Genomic DNA, 15,258 nt, shown 5'->3' on the forward strand with positions numbered 1-15,258 from the left:
ATCCTTGCATTCTCCCAGGAATTGATTTAAACTGGTCACAACACTACTTTTGAGTTCCAAGGCTCTGTGCTCTCTGCAGTGTGAAGCGTTCTTCCCTGCCCTGATGCGTACCTGAGCAGCGGATGATGATACCTCTGGCATGATAGCAGTGTGCTTAACTCTGGGGTGGCTGTTAACAAAGGCTGTTCTGTGCTGTTCCTTGGACCTTGTTGTGGTGTACATTTTGGTTTGGGTCGCTCTGGTGTGCTCTGTTTTTGCGTCTTGCGTGACCCATATATCTCCCCCCCTCCAAGGGGTGTGTGCATGGCTCTGGTCTGTGCAAAAGTATTTAGGTAGTCCCTGCCAATAAGTGGCCAAGGGCTACGTTTTGCTAACCTTTGAAACTCCCTCCCTCCAAAAAAACGGGGTACAGGACATGATTAAACACTCTCTCGGGACCAGAAAAAGTGGCATGTTTGTTCCATGGATCTGTCAAAACAGGAGCATAAATGTGTATTAGCCCTTGACAGGTGAGACTGACTACAAGTATACAGTTTGAGTTTGGAAGCAACAATCAAGAGGCAAACTTGTAACACAGAGGAGTCTTACATTGCATTACGTTATAGCCAGGGCTTTTTTTGTAGCAGGAACTCCTTTGCATATTAGGCCACACACCCCTGTTGTAGCCAGTTCTCCTGGAGCTTACAGGGCTCTTATTACAGGATTGGCTACATCAGGGGTGTAGGGCCTAATATGCAAAGGAGTTCCTGCTACAAAGAAAGCCCTGATTATAGCAAAGAGTGTGGTGTAAGACTAGTATCTGGAAGATCCAGGTTTGAATCCCCACTCATCCCACAGAAGCATGGTGGGTGAACTTGTGCTGGTTACACTCTCTCAGCCTAACCTACCTCTAATGGTTGTTGTGAAGATAAAATGGAGGAAAGGAATATGATGTAAGCCATTTTGGATCCCCACTGGGGTAAAGGGCAAAGAGAGCCAGTTTGGTGTAGTAGTTGAGTGTGCGGACTCTTATCTGGGAGAACCGGGTTTGATTCCCCACTCCTCCACTTGCACCTGCTGGAATGGCTTTGGGTTAGCCATAGCTCTGCAGAGGTTGTCCTTGAAAGGGCAGCTGCTGTGAGAGCCCTCTCAGCCCCACCCAACTCACAGGGTGACTGTTGTGGGGGGAGAAGATATAGGAGATTGTAAGCCACTCTTGAGTCTCTGATTCAGAGAGAAGGGTGGGATATAAACCTGCAGTCGTTGTCTTCTTCAAAGTAAAAATTAGATAAATAGCCCTTCTCCAAAAACGGCGCATTTCCTACCATTTTTCCATGCATTCCTAAACATTGTAGGATGTATCTGTGTTAAACCCTCTTAGTGCCACAGTGACTGACCACTGAGAATTCCCCAGACTAATACTGAATTGCCCTCGGAGCGATGTGAGCCTGTTCAGATAACCTGTGTTGGCTTCTTCAACTTGGAACCTTTCATTCCTGAGCCTTGCTTATAAGGGAAGAGGATGCTGCGTGCTGAAGAAATATCAGCAGATCTGCATTGGAGTCACCACTGGGTCTCTCCTCTTGCGATTGATTGTGTGGCTGATATTTAGAAAAGCTTAGCTTTGGTGCAAGGGTAGCCTGCTGCTGGGTTTGTTCTTCACTCCCTGCTTTTCTTTCTCTTCTTTCACAGATGCTAATGAGTGTGAAGGGAAACCCTGTCTTAATGCTCATTCTTGCAAAAATCTTATTGGTGGATATTACTGTGACTGCATTCCAGGATGGAAAGGACTAAATTGTCACATCAGTCAGTATTTAAACTTTAATATCTGCCTTTGACCCTAAAAGAGCTTTTTACTCATAGACTAAATTAGAGCGTTACTCTATAATTCCTTTCTTCTCTTTCAACTTGCGAACTGTCACAATTTTCTCAAAGAGCCATTTTATGCTGCCTCCTATTAAGCAGTTATTTCCTTGCATCAAAAGCCTTAGCTTTCGGGTTATGGAATGAACTAACTGAACATAACTAAAATCTTGCCTTGGAAGACTTTGCTCAGATACATTTACCATTTGGTCACTTTTCTCATGCATTTCAGCTTGAAATAGAATTAGCGCTTTCGGTTCTCTCAAACTTGTGTTGTGAACCCTTCTGGAAAACATCAAATTGATCACTGATATGATAAACTCAGACGCTGCTTGCTTCACTCTGTTCAATATGGCCTCAGGTTTTTCCAGCAGCTTTTAATACCTTACATGTTTGTTCTGTAGATATTAATGATTGTCGTGGACAGTGTCAAAATGGAGGGACTTGTAAGGTAAGACTAAATGTTTAATGTTCACTTTTTGTTTAGAAAACTCTGAACTACCCCTGCAAAGTAAGAGGCTACTGTGTGGCAAGTGTAAGGGAAGGATAACAGAGAGGCAATTATCTTCTGTTTTGATGACTAAACTATTATTACTATTACTTCAAATATTTCTGAACCACCTTCCACCCAACTCAGGGTCCTCAAGGTGGCAAAAAATTGGAACCCTAGAACAAGCTTCAAAGTACACATAATATGTAAAACTATTAAAACAGACACAGGTGAGGGTCAGTGAGGGAACACAAAAGTTTTTACCAGGGGTGGAATTCTAGCAGGAGCTCCTTTGCATATTAGGCCACACCTCCCTGATGTAGCCAGTCCTCCAAGAGCTTTCAAGGCTCTTTTTTGTAAACTCTTGGAGGATTGGCTACATCAGGGGTGTGTGGCCTAATATGCAAAGGAGTTCCTGCTAGAATTCCACCCCTGGTCTTTACCCATTAGTGAAAGACAGTGATAGAAGAGGGTGGAGAGAAATCTGCACTTTTGGGCCATGATGAAAAATATGTTCCCTATCCGTTTAGCCTCAGATTATAGAAGACCCGAGTGTTCAAGTATATTCATACGGGAACTAATCCTAATCAGTTCTGCTACCTACCAAAGCAGTTGCTGTAGAACAGGTAGTGGACGGAATGCTTTCAGGGAATGTACTTTACCTTCTGTGAGAGCACCTAGTTGATAGGTAGTATTTTGAGAGAAAACTTTCAAAAGAATATCTGGAGTCCATTTTTGAGTCTTTCTAGGTGTCAGACTGGAAGAACTCCCAACATGACAAATCTCCCCCCCCCCCAAAAAAAAAACCTTCTGAAAATATGTTTTGGAATCACCTGATTAAGCAGCAGTTTCTATTAATATTTGCCTAATAATTTAGGAAAAATAAAACGTAGCGTTGCTGAACTACTCTATAGCTTTTTTGCTGTTATACCAAAGGATTGGAAGGCATCTATAGAAAAAGAAACCCCGCCTTTCTTTAAAATGCTGCCAACAGACCTGAAGTTTGAGTTAACTGAAGTTGAGTTAGCTAAACCATAGATTATACTAAAAACAATGGATCTAGATTTCATAAGAGAAAGTACCTAGCGTGGGTAACACATTTGAACATATGGTGAGTTTCCCTTTTAACATGTGTTCGGTCTTTCAGAAGGCTTACATGCCTCCTTATTGTAGGTTATTTTCTAAAAAGCGAAGTTGTCATTGCATAGAAGCTAGCTAGAGCAGTTTGTTAAAGGTAGAGAGTAGGCAGAGAGTCACTTTTCACAGTGGAGAGAACAGGGCAGTAGAAGGCCCCAAGGAAGCAGGTGACGTTCATGGGTCTAGACAAAAAGCTGCATGAGGCTGAGACCTCAGGCTTACATAGCTGATAGACTCTATAGAACAACATAGGTGAGGTCAAGTTTAATTCAGGCCATGTTGTCAGCGACTTGGTCCGAATTATCAGATCTCAGAAGCTAAGCAGGGTCAGCCCTGGTTTGTGTTTGGATGGGAGACCACCAAGGAAGCCCAGGTTTACTGCGCAGAGGCAGGCAATGGCAAGCCACCTTCAGACATCTCTTGCCTTGAAAACCCTATGGGGTCACCAGAAATTGGCTGTGACTTGATTGTGTTTTGCACCATCACGTTGTTGATGTGCTTGCTTTAAAGAAACCAAAGGAAAACAAGCAGATATTAGTGGGGGTTTTTTACATCTGGAGGAAATGTCCATGAGTCCCTTTAAATGAGGGCATTGCTTTCAGCTTTTCCTTTTCTTTTAGGATGAGATGAATGGCTATCGTTGCTTATGCCATCGCGGCTTCATTGGAAAGAACTGTGAAATAGAAGTTGACGAATGCATGAGCGACCCGTGTCAAAATGGAGGACGCTGTGAGGATCTGGTCAATGGCTTCCGTTGTGTGTGCCCTCAGGGCTTTTCGGGAGAATTCTGTGAGGTGAAGGCTGCTTTGGAATTGTTGTTAATAGCTATGGTGACTGAGTTGTGGAAAGAAACTCATCCCATGTTTACACTGGAGCCAAGTCAAGGCTGCTGTCCTGGGGATTAATGGAGCAGTTAACTTAATACTCCATTTGAACGAGCAGATTTGTTGGCCACTAGTACAGCCCAGTGGCTGTATTATTTGAAGGGACTGTGGCTCAGTGGAAGAGCCCCTGTTTTGCATGCAGGAGGTCCCAGGCTCAGTCCCAGCATCTCTGGTTTAAAAGGACTGGGCAGTAAGGGATGTGAAAAACCTCTATCAGAGACCATAGAGAGCACCTGTCAGTCTGACTAGATCAGGGGTGTCAAACTCATTTGTTATGAGGGCCAGATCTGACATAAATGAGACCTTGTTGGGCCGGGCCATGTGTGTCATAAAATGTAATGCCAGGTAGCAGAGATGTGAACTTTATAAAGGATGCAAAGAAACACAATTAAAGATTTTTAAAAATAAATAAAACATGCTTAAAATATTAGCACTTGTTGGTCTTAAAGGTGCTTTATTTGTATCTCTCCCATGGGATCCAAGGAACTAGGCAAAGGAAGCTCTGGCTCTTTCCTTTCTTACCCAGGGGACCAGGAGGTGGAGGAGCCTCAGCCAATAGAAGGAAGAGAGGCTTGGCTCAGTAACTCTGCTGTGCGATTGAGAGAGCCTGGTAAAGCAAGCTGTGATGCAGAAGAAATTAAGAGAGAGGGAGAAGGAAGCAGATGACAGCCAGATGCTCGGGGAGCCCTCCGGGGACCTGATTTGGCCCTTGGGCTGCATGTTTGATACCCCTGGTGCTAACTTGATGGATCAATGGTCTGATTCAGCATAAGGCAGCTTCATGCTTCTTGTTCATGTGTGAAGTTAACGTTGCTAGCTGAATATTCTGAGTGCATAGTACTGGAAGCATTCATGTTACGCCTTTTAAGGGACCCTTGTTATGGCCTGTAGATCACATTCCAACATAGCCAGAGAGAAACACCAAAAATATTTGTGTTTTCTAGGGATGTGCATGTACTAAGGATGTGCACCCCCCCCCCCAAAAAATTGGTATTTTTCTGGTTCAGCTATATTGAACCCAGCATAAAGCATTATTTCCCAATATTCCCTAGTCCCAATATCAGTATGGGATTGGGATTCAGGAAATATTTGGGATTGCCAATTTCCCCCTGGCTCCATTATACTTGATGGGGGCCATTATACGCATGGTCCTCACAAAAGCTATAATGGAGAATCGTTCCAGGGGTATCTTGGGCTCTGAGGAAGCTGGGGGGTTTTTGAGATAGAGGCACCAAATTTGCATCATAGCTGGTGGTGGCTTTCCTCAAAACACCCCCGAGTTTCAAAAAGATTGGATCGGGGGGGGGGGGGAGATCCAATAGTATGGGCCCCAGAAGGTGGTGCCCCCGTCCTCCATTTTTTTAATGCAGGGGAAAAGACATTTAAAGAGACACGGTCCTTTTAAATGCCTTCTCCAAGCTATGGCACAACTCTGTGCTGTGGCAAGTGAACTCTGACTTGGTCCCTTTAAATGCCCAGTATAACTGCAGCTGTCCGGCAGCCCCAAAAAAATCTCGAATATTTTTTGGGGGGCAGCCATTTTTAGATAACTGAATCACTGGCCCCTCTGGTGATCAACTGAGAAAATATATGAGAAACACTGATGAAGTATTTATTTGGTTTTTGGGTTTGTTTTTTTTTTGGGGGGGGGGGGGTTGGCTACCTCCAGCATTCTCAGCAGAACTGGGCCCCTGTTGATGTTTAAAATGATAGTCCCCTGCAGCTGTTCTGTTGCCAATAGCCTGGTCCAGGTTCCTTGGATCCAACTTGCCAAATCTTGTGCCATGTGGTTTGGCCCTAATTCTCACACCGTTCTACATAAGAGGAGCAGGGGAACACAGCTTTTTGCTCAATCTCCTAGTAAGGAACTTGGTATTGTGGACTAATTTCTAGGCACTTCTGTGGGCCTTTAGACTGTCCTTGATTCTGTTCCTTTTTTGTTAGATTTATGGCTGAATTGCATTTTTATGAGGTTTGGATTCTTTGAGTTGAGAATGTATCCAGGGTGCTGTAGGGGTTCCCCCCCCCCCGAATATATTGGAACATAAATTAGAAGATGCTACTTCTACAAGGGTTGTATTTGCAAACTAACTTCTGGCTCCTGTTATGATTTAGAATTTTTTTGATGATCGGATGAATAATGTTGAAAGAATTTGGCAGTGTGCCCCTAAGATTTCAGGAAATGCACCTTTCCAGAAGCCCTTAATCCTGCTGCTAAAGTGGAACAGTAAAAGGGAATCTTGGTGGTAGGAGACAAATGAAGGATGCGTGATAGAAAACCTTTCTCAGCTTTTTTCTGCCCGTAGTTATTCTCCCCCCACCCTGGGCCGGCCCTGCCACTAGGCAAACTAGGTGATTGCCTAGAGCCCTGGTCTTCTGGGGGTGCCAGATTGGGTGCCCCCCATGTGACTCAGTGAAGTTATCAGTGGGGGGGGGGGTGCCAGAAGTTAGTCTTGCCTAGGGTGCCAGACAGCCTAGGACTGACCCTCACACACACACTTTAAAAGTGCTGTTGAGTTGAGATTGAAAAAAACCTAAGTTTTTAAATTCGATAGAACCATGGCAAAAGTGAAGATAAGCTACCCTTTTGAAAACTGTTCTTGCTCAAATCAAGAAACATAGAAACGGCTGGATATTCCAGCATTGTTGTGTCTGACTTGCTCACGTGTAGATGCTGCTTTAAAGTAAACCTAGTTGACACGAGGCCACGGTGTTAAGATTAGTCACTTCCTTAAAAGGATGTGTCTGTGTAAAGGTTTACATGGTAGGAGACTTGTTTAAGTTTTGGCACTTTTCATCCTCATCATAGTAACAAATCATCTTTAAACTACCTGGTTCAAGTGTGTACATCTGTGGAACTGGAAAGCCAAAAATCTGCTTGCAGCCTATGAGCAAAATGCAAACAGCTTTTAAGAAATACTATGAGAGGCATATTGAGCTGAGACAAAGGAATGAAACCTCTTTGCAGCTATGGTGACCTCCACAGCCTTATTCTGTTTGCATAAATGTGCATTTGGGAAAGAGTAGTGAAAAGTGTCTTTTATATATAAAAAGTACCACTTGAAACACTTTATAGAAACAATCTGCTGCTAAATTCTCCACTTCAAACATGCCTTTAGACATTTTGTTATTTTCAGAATTTGTTTATAGAATTATTACTTTATTAACAAATATATTTTACACTCTCTAAATATGAACAGTGAAACAATGAAACCAAATACACGACAATAAAACCAACATTAAAATCTACCAGAACAAAAAAGTGGAAGCAACCTAGTAACCTAGACTTACTGGTTGCCCAGTGTCAGCAGGCAGTCTCCCAGGCCTACCTTTAGTCCCTTACCCTTGATATAAATTGAGAAGTTGGGGGAAGCAGTGTTTGATGATGATGCTCTAGGAATTCTTCTCAATCTCAGAGCTTGAAGAAGAAGACTGCAGATTTATACCCCGCCCTGCTCTCTTAATCAGAGACTCAGAGCGGTTTACAATCTCCTATATCTTCTCCCCCTCACAACAGACACTCTGTGAGGTGGGTGGAGCTGAGAAGGCTCTCACAGCAGCTGCCCTTTCAAGGCCAACTCCTGCGATAGCTATGGCTGACCCAAGGCCATTCCAGCAGGTGCAAGTGGAGGAGTGGGGAATCAAACCCGGTTTCCCAGACAAGAGTCTGCACACTTAACCACTACACCAGACTGACTCTCACTGGCATAATCTCACCTCGTGTAGTGCCATTGTTCTTCCCACCCCTCATCTTTAATTTCTTTTCACTGGAAAGTGCAGAGACAAAAGGGGCAGGTGGATTCTTGTTGCTTTCACCTCTGTCTTGTCTTGTGGCTTAGAAGTTCCACCAAGATTGGGGGGATTCCTAGAGCACTGGAAGTGATATCACATCCTCCATGCCACTCTAGGAATTGCCCTAACCTTTAAAACCCAGATTATAGTGACTGGGGGAATTCCTATAGTGTTGCCTGGAAGTGATGTTGCATTCCCTGGATACCACTCCAAATCAGGAACTGAAGCAAAGCAAATAGTTAAGACTGCAGGCCTTTTTTTTGTAACAGGAACTCCTTTGCATATTAGACCACATACCCCTGATGTAGCCAATCCTCCTAGAGGTTCCAGTAGGCCCTGCACTAACAGCCCTGTAAGCTCTTGGAGAATTGGCTACATCAGGGTATGTGGCCTTTTATGTGAAGTAGTTCCTGCTACAAAAAAAAAAGCCCTGGTTAATAGGAATCTGCTAAAGGTATAACAAAAATGTGGTTGCTGGGCATGTGAGTGCTAACAACGAAGAAATTCAGTAGACCTCTGTAGTGAGGATGTGCTGAAGGCCTGGCACCCCAGCACAGAAGTGGTCACCCCTTGCCTATCTTCAAAACTCTGTTAATCCCTATGTGCTTTAGTGCCCAGTTTCTTAATTTCCAGTGCAGTCATGAAGCAGCTGCTAGCATAATCTCACCTTGTGTAGTACCATTGTTCTTCCCACCCCTCATCTTTAATCTCTTTTCACTGGAAAGTACAGAGACAAAAGGGGCAGGTGGATTCTTGTTGCTTTCACCTCTGCCTTGTCTTGTGGCTTAGCAGTTCCACTAAGCGCTCCAGCAGAGGTGCAGATCTGTGTGCCTGAAGGCAGGCAGTAATGTTCCTTGTTGCTTGGAAGCATCCAGAGAAGGGTTTAGAGCAGGGGTGTCAAACATGCGGCCTGGTGGCCGAATCAGGCCCCTGAGCAACTGGCTGTCATCCGCTTCCTCCTCCCTCTCTCTCGCTTCCTTCTGCATCGCAGCTTGCTTTGCCAGGCTTGCTCAATCGCACAGAAGCTACAGAGCCAAAACCTGTATTTTCTCCCATTTGTTGAGGTTCCTCCCTTGGGGAGGAAGGGGGGAGGGGATAACTTGCTTTGCCAGACACTCTCAATTGCACAGTGGAGCTACTGAGCCAAGCTTCTATTGGCTTGAGGCTCTTCCCCCCTTTCTCCCTTGGGGAAAGAAGGAAAGAGCAAGAGTTTTCTTTGCCCAGTTCCCTGGATCGCATGGGAGAGATCCAAAGAAAGAGCCTTTAAGACCAACGAGTGCTGATATTTTAATCATGTTTTATTTTAAGTGTTTAAAACATCTTTAATTGTGTTTGTCTGTGTCCTTTATAAAGTTTATATCTCTGCTACCTGACATTACATTTTATGACACACATAGCCCGGCCCAACAAGGTCTCATTTATGTGAGATTCGACACTCATAACAAATGAGTTCGACACCCCTGGTTTAGAGCAATGACAAGCGAATATGACTTGAAAGGCGTGGCGATGAGGTAGGGATTGGTTTTTGGAGGACCTGTCTCATGCCATCCTGTTTACCAAAGTAGGTTCCCCAAGGCAACACTGCACCTAATAATGTGGAGAAACAGACACTAAAATCTACACTGGTAGAACATTAAAAGCAGCAACATACAGACACGCACACACACACACACACACACACACAAAAACCTTTTAAAAGTTTTAAAACTTACTGAAGTAGAAATTGACAAGAGTTTGCAGAATGAGCTCAGAACATCCAGCGGCAGATAAAAACAAGCCACTGGATAAAAGCAGCATTAAAAACAAAAGTTCTATAGCAGGGGTGGCCAAATTTGCTTAATGGGAGAGCCACATAAAATAAATGCCAGATGTTTGAGAGCCGGAAGGAAGGAAATAAAGGAGAGGGAGGGAAGCGGGAAGGAAAGCAACTGGCTTGATTGGGTTTTAAATGCATTCTCCAACAGAGCAGTGGGGGCTTTGAGAGCCACACAATACGTGTGAAAGAGGCACATGTGGCTCCAGAGCCGCAGTTTGGCCACCCCTGATCTATAGGATGAAATCACCTTAAATAAAGCAGATTTCACTGATCTCAGGAAGCGGGAAATCCCTTATATTTGAGGTTACAACTGAGAATGTCCTGTCTCGTATCCTGACCAGTCTTGCCTCTCTTATTTTGAGGCCACATGGAGCAGACCACCAGGTGATAATAGCCCATGTGTAAGTTAGGCAGGTCATTGGAGAATGGGTTAAAAAGACAATGGATCAGAATTTATAAGAGAACAACCATATGTGGCTTAATGCAGAGAGATCAGACTAATACAAACCTGAAAGTGGCCCTCAGATTTCATTTTATTTCCTTCATTTATACTCCAGTGGTTAAGTGTGTGGACTCTTATCTGGGAGAACCGGGTTTGATTCCCCACTCCTCCAGTCGCAGCTGCTGGAATGGCCTTGGGTCAGCCATAGCTCTTGCGGAGGTGTCCTTGAAAGGGCAGCTTCTGGGAGAGCTCTCTCAGACCCACCTACCTTACAGGGTGTCTGTTGGGGGGGAAGAAGATATTGTAAACTGCTCTGAGACTGATTCATAGAGAAGGGCAGGGTATAAATCTGCAGTCTGCTTATTCTTTCTCCCATCTGGGGACCTTAAACAGATTAAATCATTCTCTTCCCCATTTTATTTTCACCACAACCTTATGAGGTAGGTTAGGCTGAGGTCACTCAGCAGACTTCCATGGCAGATCACAGATTCAGACCTGAGTCTCCCACGTTCTAGTCAGATGCTGTAACCACTACACTACACTGGATTTCTGTTCTTAATCTGAGGCACAAAACTCTTAATGTTTTCCTTGCGGGGCTGCATTCCCAGAAGTGCCTTACAGCTAATTTGTAAAGACTGAAATGGTTGTGACAAAGGACTTTTCAACATACTTCAGGACATGTATGCCATAATTTACTTTTTAAAATCTATTTTCAGATGGATATCGATCTCTGCAAGCCTAATCCTTGCCAAAACAGTGCTAAATGTTACGAATTGAGGGAGGATTATTATTGTGCCTGTTCTGATGACTACGATGGAAAGAACTGCTCCCATCTCAAGGACCACTGCAAAAACAATTCTTGCAAAGGTATCTTCTGTCTTGCAAAGATGCTTTTTCAAATAGTCAAGCTTTCTGAAAGTCAATTTAAAAGTGTCACTTTGCAAAAAGCGAGATTGCTCCATGTTGATTTTTTTTCTTGACAAGAAGTGACATGTTCAGTGCAAAAGTGAAAAGATAGAATGCGATAACTTCCCAATGCAGTATACATAAGGAAATCTCTGCCTTTCACTTCACCTATCCTGCTGACAAAACAAAACTTTCTTGAGTGTGTTTGAAACATAATTATATCCAGATTTTTGTTAGTATTAGACCCACCTGCTAAATATTCCTTATGTATTGCATATTGCCTACTGAATTACAAAAACATATTTATATATAAAAAAGAAACTTTTAAAAAATGAAATGGTTTTTAGAATGAAAGCTTTGTTTCAGAGGACAGCCCTGCTGATCTGTTATAGAACTGCGAGGTTTGAGTCCAGTCACACCTTAGAGACCAATAAGAGTTTTAGGTATGAATTTTTAAGACTCAAAGCTTCCCTTCAGCTGTATATGGTGAAGGAAACTCTGACTCTCAAAAGCACATTCCCTTTCTGAAAACCTTAATGGTCTCTAAGGTGCTTCTGGATTCAAATGTAGCAGTAAAAATTTTGTTGTCCAGTGCTGGGTTATCCAGAACACTTGGGCCCTTTCTACACTAGTCGTTTGATCCTTTCTTTGTGCGCATTCCAAAGCTACCTTCTACATTACATACCGCTTTCAGTTCTGACTTGCCTCGCAGTTTCTTCTAGCTTCTACATTTGTTTGTATGAATGTGTACCAACACCGCTTTCACCCTGCTGTTGCCCTGCAGTTCTCAAAGCTTGTTTTGACCTGGAGCTTTCTCCAGATCCAGATCTAAGTCTTAATTGTAGAACTTTTCCTTCGGGTTTCCAAACTCCTCCCCAAACCTCCATAGTTTGCATTTAGATGTAAAATTGTTGTGTTAATTTACATCTCATTGTGTGTTCCACGGCAATCTATCTTCTAATTTTAATTTGTATGGGGATCATACTTCATTCATGACATGGCAGTTCATTCATGACATTCAACACGATGAAAGAATCTGTAGAGGTTTTGATGAATAAAAACAAATGTCACTTTTAAACGAAGGCACAAAGTTAGTTTTGTTAAACATATTGAGCTTAAGAGGAATATTGCAGAGGTACCACCATCTAGCGCACATCCTGTAGAACCACAAAATGCTAAAAATACAGCCCCAGAAGCATGTTAAGCAATGCAAATACAGAAGTAAAAAAATCACAGATAACACTGTTCCATTTGGAATGGTGCAAAGCAAATTTTTTAAAGCAGAATCATTTCAGGTGATGCGAATCTGTAGCAAGGCGGATTGAGTGCTCGCAAATCTGAATCAAACCTAAGTGTAGAAAGGGCCTTAGTCAATTGGGATCCTGTGAAAAGTAGCACTGCAGAGTAGCTTGGGATTGGGAAGCGCTTTAAAATTTCCACCTGCCTTTTTCTTTTCCCAGTAATAGACAGCTGTACAATTGAGGTTTTCACCAATGCTACCCAGAGAGGCGTTCGCTTTATCTCGTCCAGTGTATGTGGACCCCACGGACGGTGCATCAGTCTACCGGGAGGGAACTTCACTTGCGCATGTGATAAGGGCTTTATCGGAGCGTATTGTCATGAAAGTAAGTGGAAGGGGGAAATACTTGTTTAAATATAAATTGACTCTAAAGTTAGGAGTTGTCTGAGGAACTTTACTTGAAAACTTACTCATAGTGGGGGCTTAGATTCCTAAGATCAAGAGCATTTCACTTTGAGGTCATTAGTTCACGTTTCAGAGCTTGGTTGCGACTGAACGTTCTGTGAATAGTAGCAGTGCAGTGAGATAGTGCCACAGCCAGCTTCTATAAATATTTAAATCATGGTTGTTCATTTGTGAGCTATTTAGTTCCATTGGTTAATTAACTAGCAGTTATCATTTTGGGAAACTTAAAGGGACTGTGCGTTGTTTCTACCCATTTAAAATATGTCAGGTTCCAGTTTCATTGTGAAATGTCCGTCTTCTGTCTGATGGCATACAAACTGACTACCTTAACAGTAGGAGTAGAAGATAGCTGTCAAACCTGTAGTCCAGTTCTTCTGCCCCCCCCCCAAAAAAGATGATGATGATGATGATGATATTGGATTTATATCCTGCCCTCCACTCTGTCTCAGAGCGGCTCACAATCTCTTTTATCTTCCTTCCCACAACAGACACCCTGTGAGGTGGGTGGGGCTGAGAGGGCTCTCACAGCAGCTCCCTTTCTGCCAGAGCTATAGCTGACCCAAGGCCATTCCAGCAGCTGCAAGTGGAGGAGTGGGGAATCGAACCCGGTTCTCCCAGATAAGAGTCCGCACACTTAACCAACTACACCAAACTGGCTCTTCTGTGGAAACTGGAACTTCTGTGCAGTAATCTGCACCTTCAAACCTGTTACAAAGTGACCCATATATTCCATTCTGAAGAAACAGAAATAAGGAGTAAGAGATCTTTACCCCACGAAGTGTCAGCACAAATAATCATTTGGAAAAACAATTCCCAGATTTTCCAAATACATAATCCATTCCCATGCTGGTAACAGTTTTCCAGAAGAAGAGTTAGATTTATACCCCACTTTTCACTATCCAAAGGACTCTCATAAGAACATAAGGAAAGCCATGTTGGATCAAGCCCATCCAGTCCAATATTGTGTCACACAGTGTCCAAAAATACAGGTATCATCAGGTACACCAGTGAGGCTGGGATATTGGAAGTCCTCCTGCTGTTGTTTCCCCACCCCAAGCACTCTCAAATCAGCTTACAAGCTCCTTCCCTTCCTCTAACCAAACCAAATACCCTGTGAGGTAGGTGGGGCTGAGAGAGCTCTTGAGAGAACAGGTCTGAGAGAAATGTGACTGACCCAAGGTCACCCAGCTTGCAGTACTGCAGTCCAAGCTCTCTTCTCACAACCTGAGTTCGATCCTTGTGGAAGCTGGGTTCAGGTAGCCAGCTCAAGGTTGACTCAGCCTTCCATCCTTCTGAGGTCGATAAAATGAGTACCCAGCTTGCTGGGGGGAAAGGGTAGATGACTGGGGAAGGCAATGGCAAACCACCCCGTAAAAATTCTGCTGTGAAAACGTCGTGATGCGACGTCACCCCAGAGTCAGAAACAGCTGGTGCTTGCCCAGGGTACTACCTTTACCTTTTGCCATTGCCTTCCCCAGTCATCTACACATTCCCCCCAGCAAGCTTGAGTACTCATTTTACCAGCCTCGGAAGGATAGAAATATACCCAGTGAAATAAATAAGGCTTTATTGTACCTGATAAAATACCTCTAGCGATGATTATTTATTATCGTCCTTAGATATCAATGACTGCCTTGGGAAACCTTGTAAGAATGGTGGGACTTGCATAGACGAAGTGGACTCCTTTCGATGCTTCTGTCAGAATGGCTGGGAGGGAGAATTGTGTGATATCAGTGAGTATAACCAATCATTTCTGTAGGCGAGTGTTTTAGCGGGCAGTAGGGCTCCATCATAGCCCAGCTCCTGACATGTTTTACCCAAGATGACTGTGGAGAGAGCTGAATTAACATCTTTAGGACTGCAGAACTGATTCTCAAATCATGTTAATAGGTGTCAAACGAAAGATGATAGAAGGCAAAGACAGATTCCTGTAGTGCAGTGAGAAAATGAAAGCTTCTTGACAGAGTACCAGATAAATCCTAGTTCATAGTATATTTTCACCTTCCCACTGCACCATTGGCTTTTGCCTTAGTGACTGGCTCAGCTCTCTTGTTTGGCTGTCAAACAAAAGACGCAGCGTGCATGTTTGATCATAAAATACCTGTCAAAACAGGATTATGGCTCTCTTCTCCAGATCGTTCTGCTAAGGAGAGCTTGAACTCTCTTAACACTGGTTGGCAGCCATTAAAATTGTATTTTAGTTCTGCAAATTCAACAATTTACAGTAGCACTATAAACAGTTTA

At 43.4% G+C, this 15,258-nt stretch overlaps 1 protein-coding gene across 2 annotated transcripts in view; it reads left to right on the plus strand.

Moving 5' to 3' along the window:
* Nucleotides 1-15,258, plus strand: part of JAG2 (jagged canonical Notch ligand 2) — a 129,778-nt gene that overhangs the window by 93,413 nt on the left and 21,107 nt on the right. The window contains exons 10-15 of one of the 2 annotated variants that reach the window (XM_060261519.1): nt 1,672-1,785; nt 2,247-2,293; nt 4,090-4,263; nt 11,120-11,270; nt 12,770-12,934; nt 14,634-14,747. In XM_060261519.1, the coding sequence (XP_060117502.1) occupies nt 1,672-1,785; nt 2,247-2,293; nt 4,090-4,263; nt 11,120-11,270; nt 12,770-12,934; nt 14,634-14,747 (765 nt within the window). The remainder of the gene's footprint in view (nt 1-1,671; nt 1,786-2,246; nt 2,294-4,089; nt 4,264-11,119; nt 11,271-12,769; nt 12,935-14,633; nt 14,748-15,258) is intronic. The other variant, XM_060261520.1, reaches the window with a different exon arrangement.

The sequence above is a fragment of the Heteronotia binoei genome, chromosome 21, assembly GCF_032191835.1.
Source record: "Heteronotia binoei isolate CCM8104 ecotype False Entrance Well chromosome 21, APGP_CSIRO_Hbin_v1, whole genome shotgun sequence".
Classification (NCBI taxonomy): Eukaryota; Metazoa; Chordata; class Lepidosauria; order Squamata; family Gekkonidae; genus Heteronotia; species Heteronotia binoei.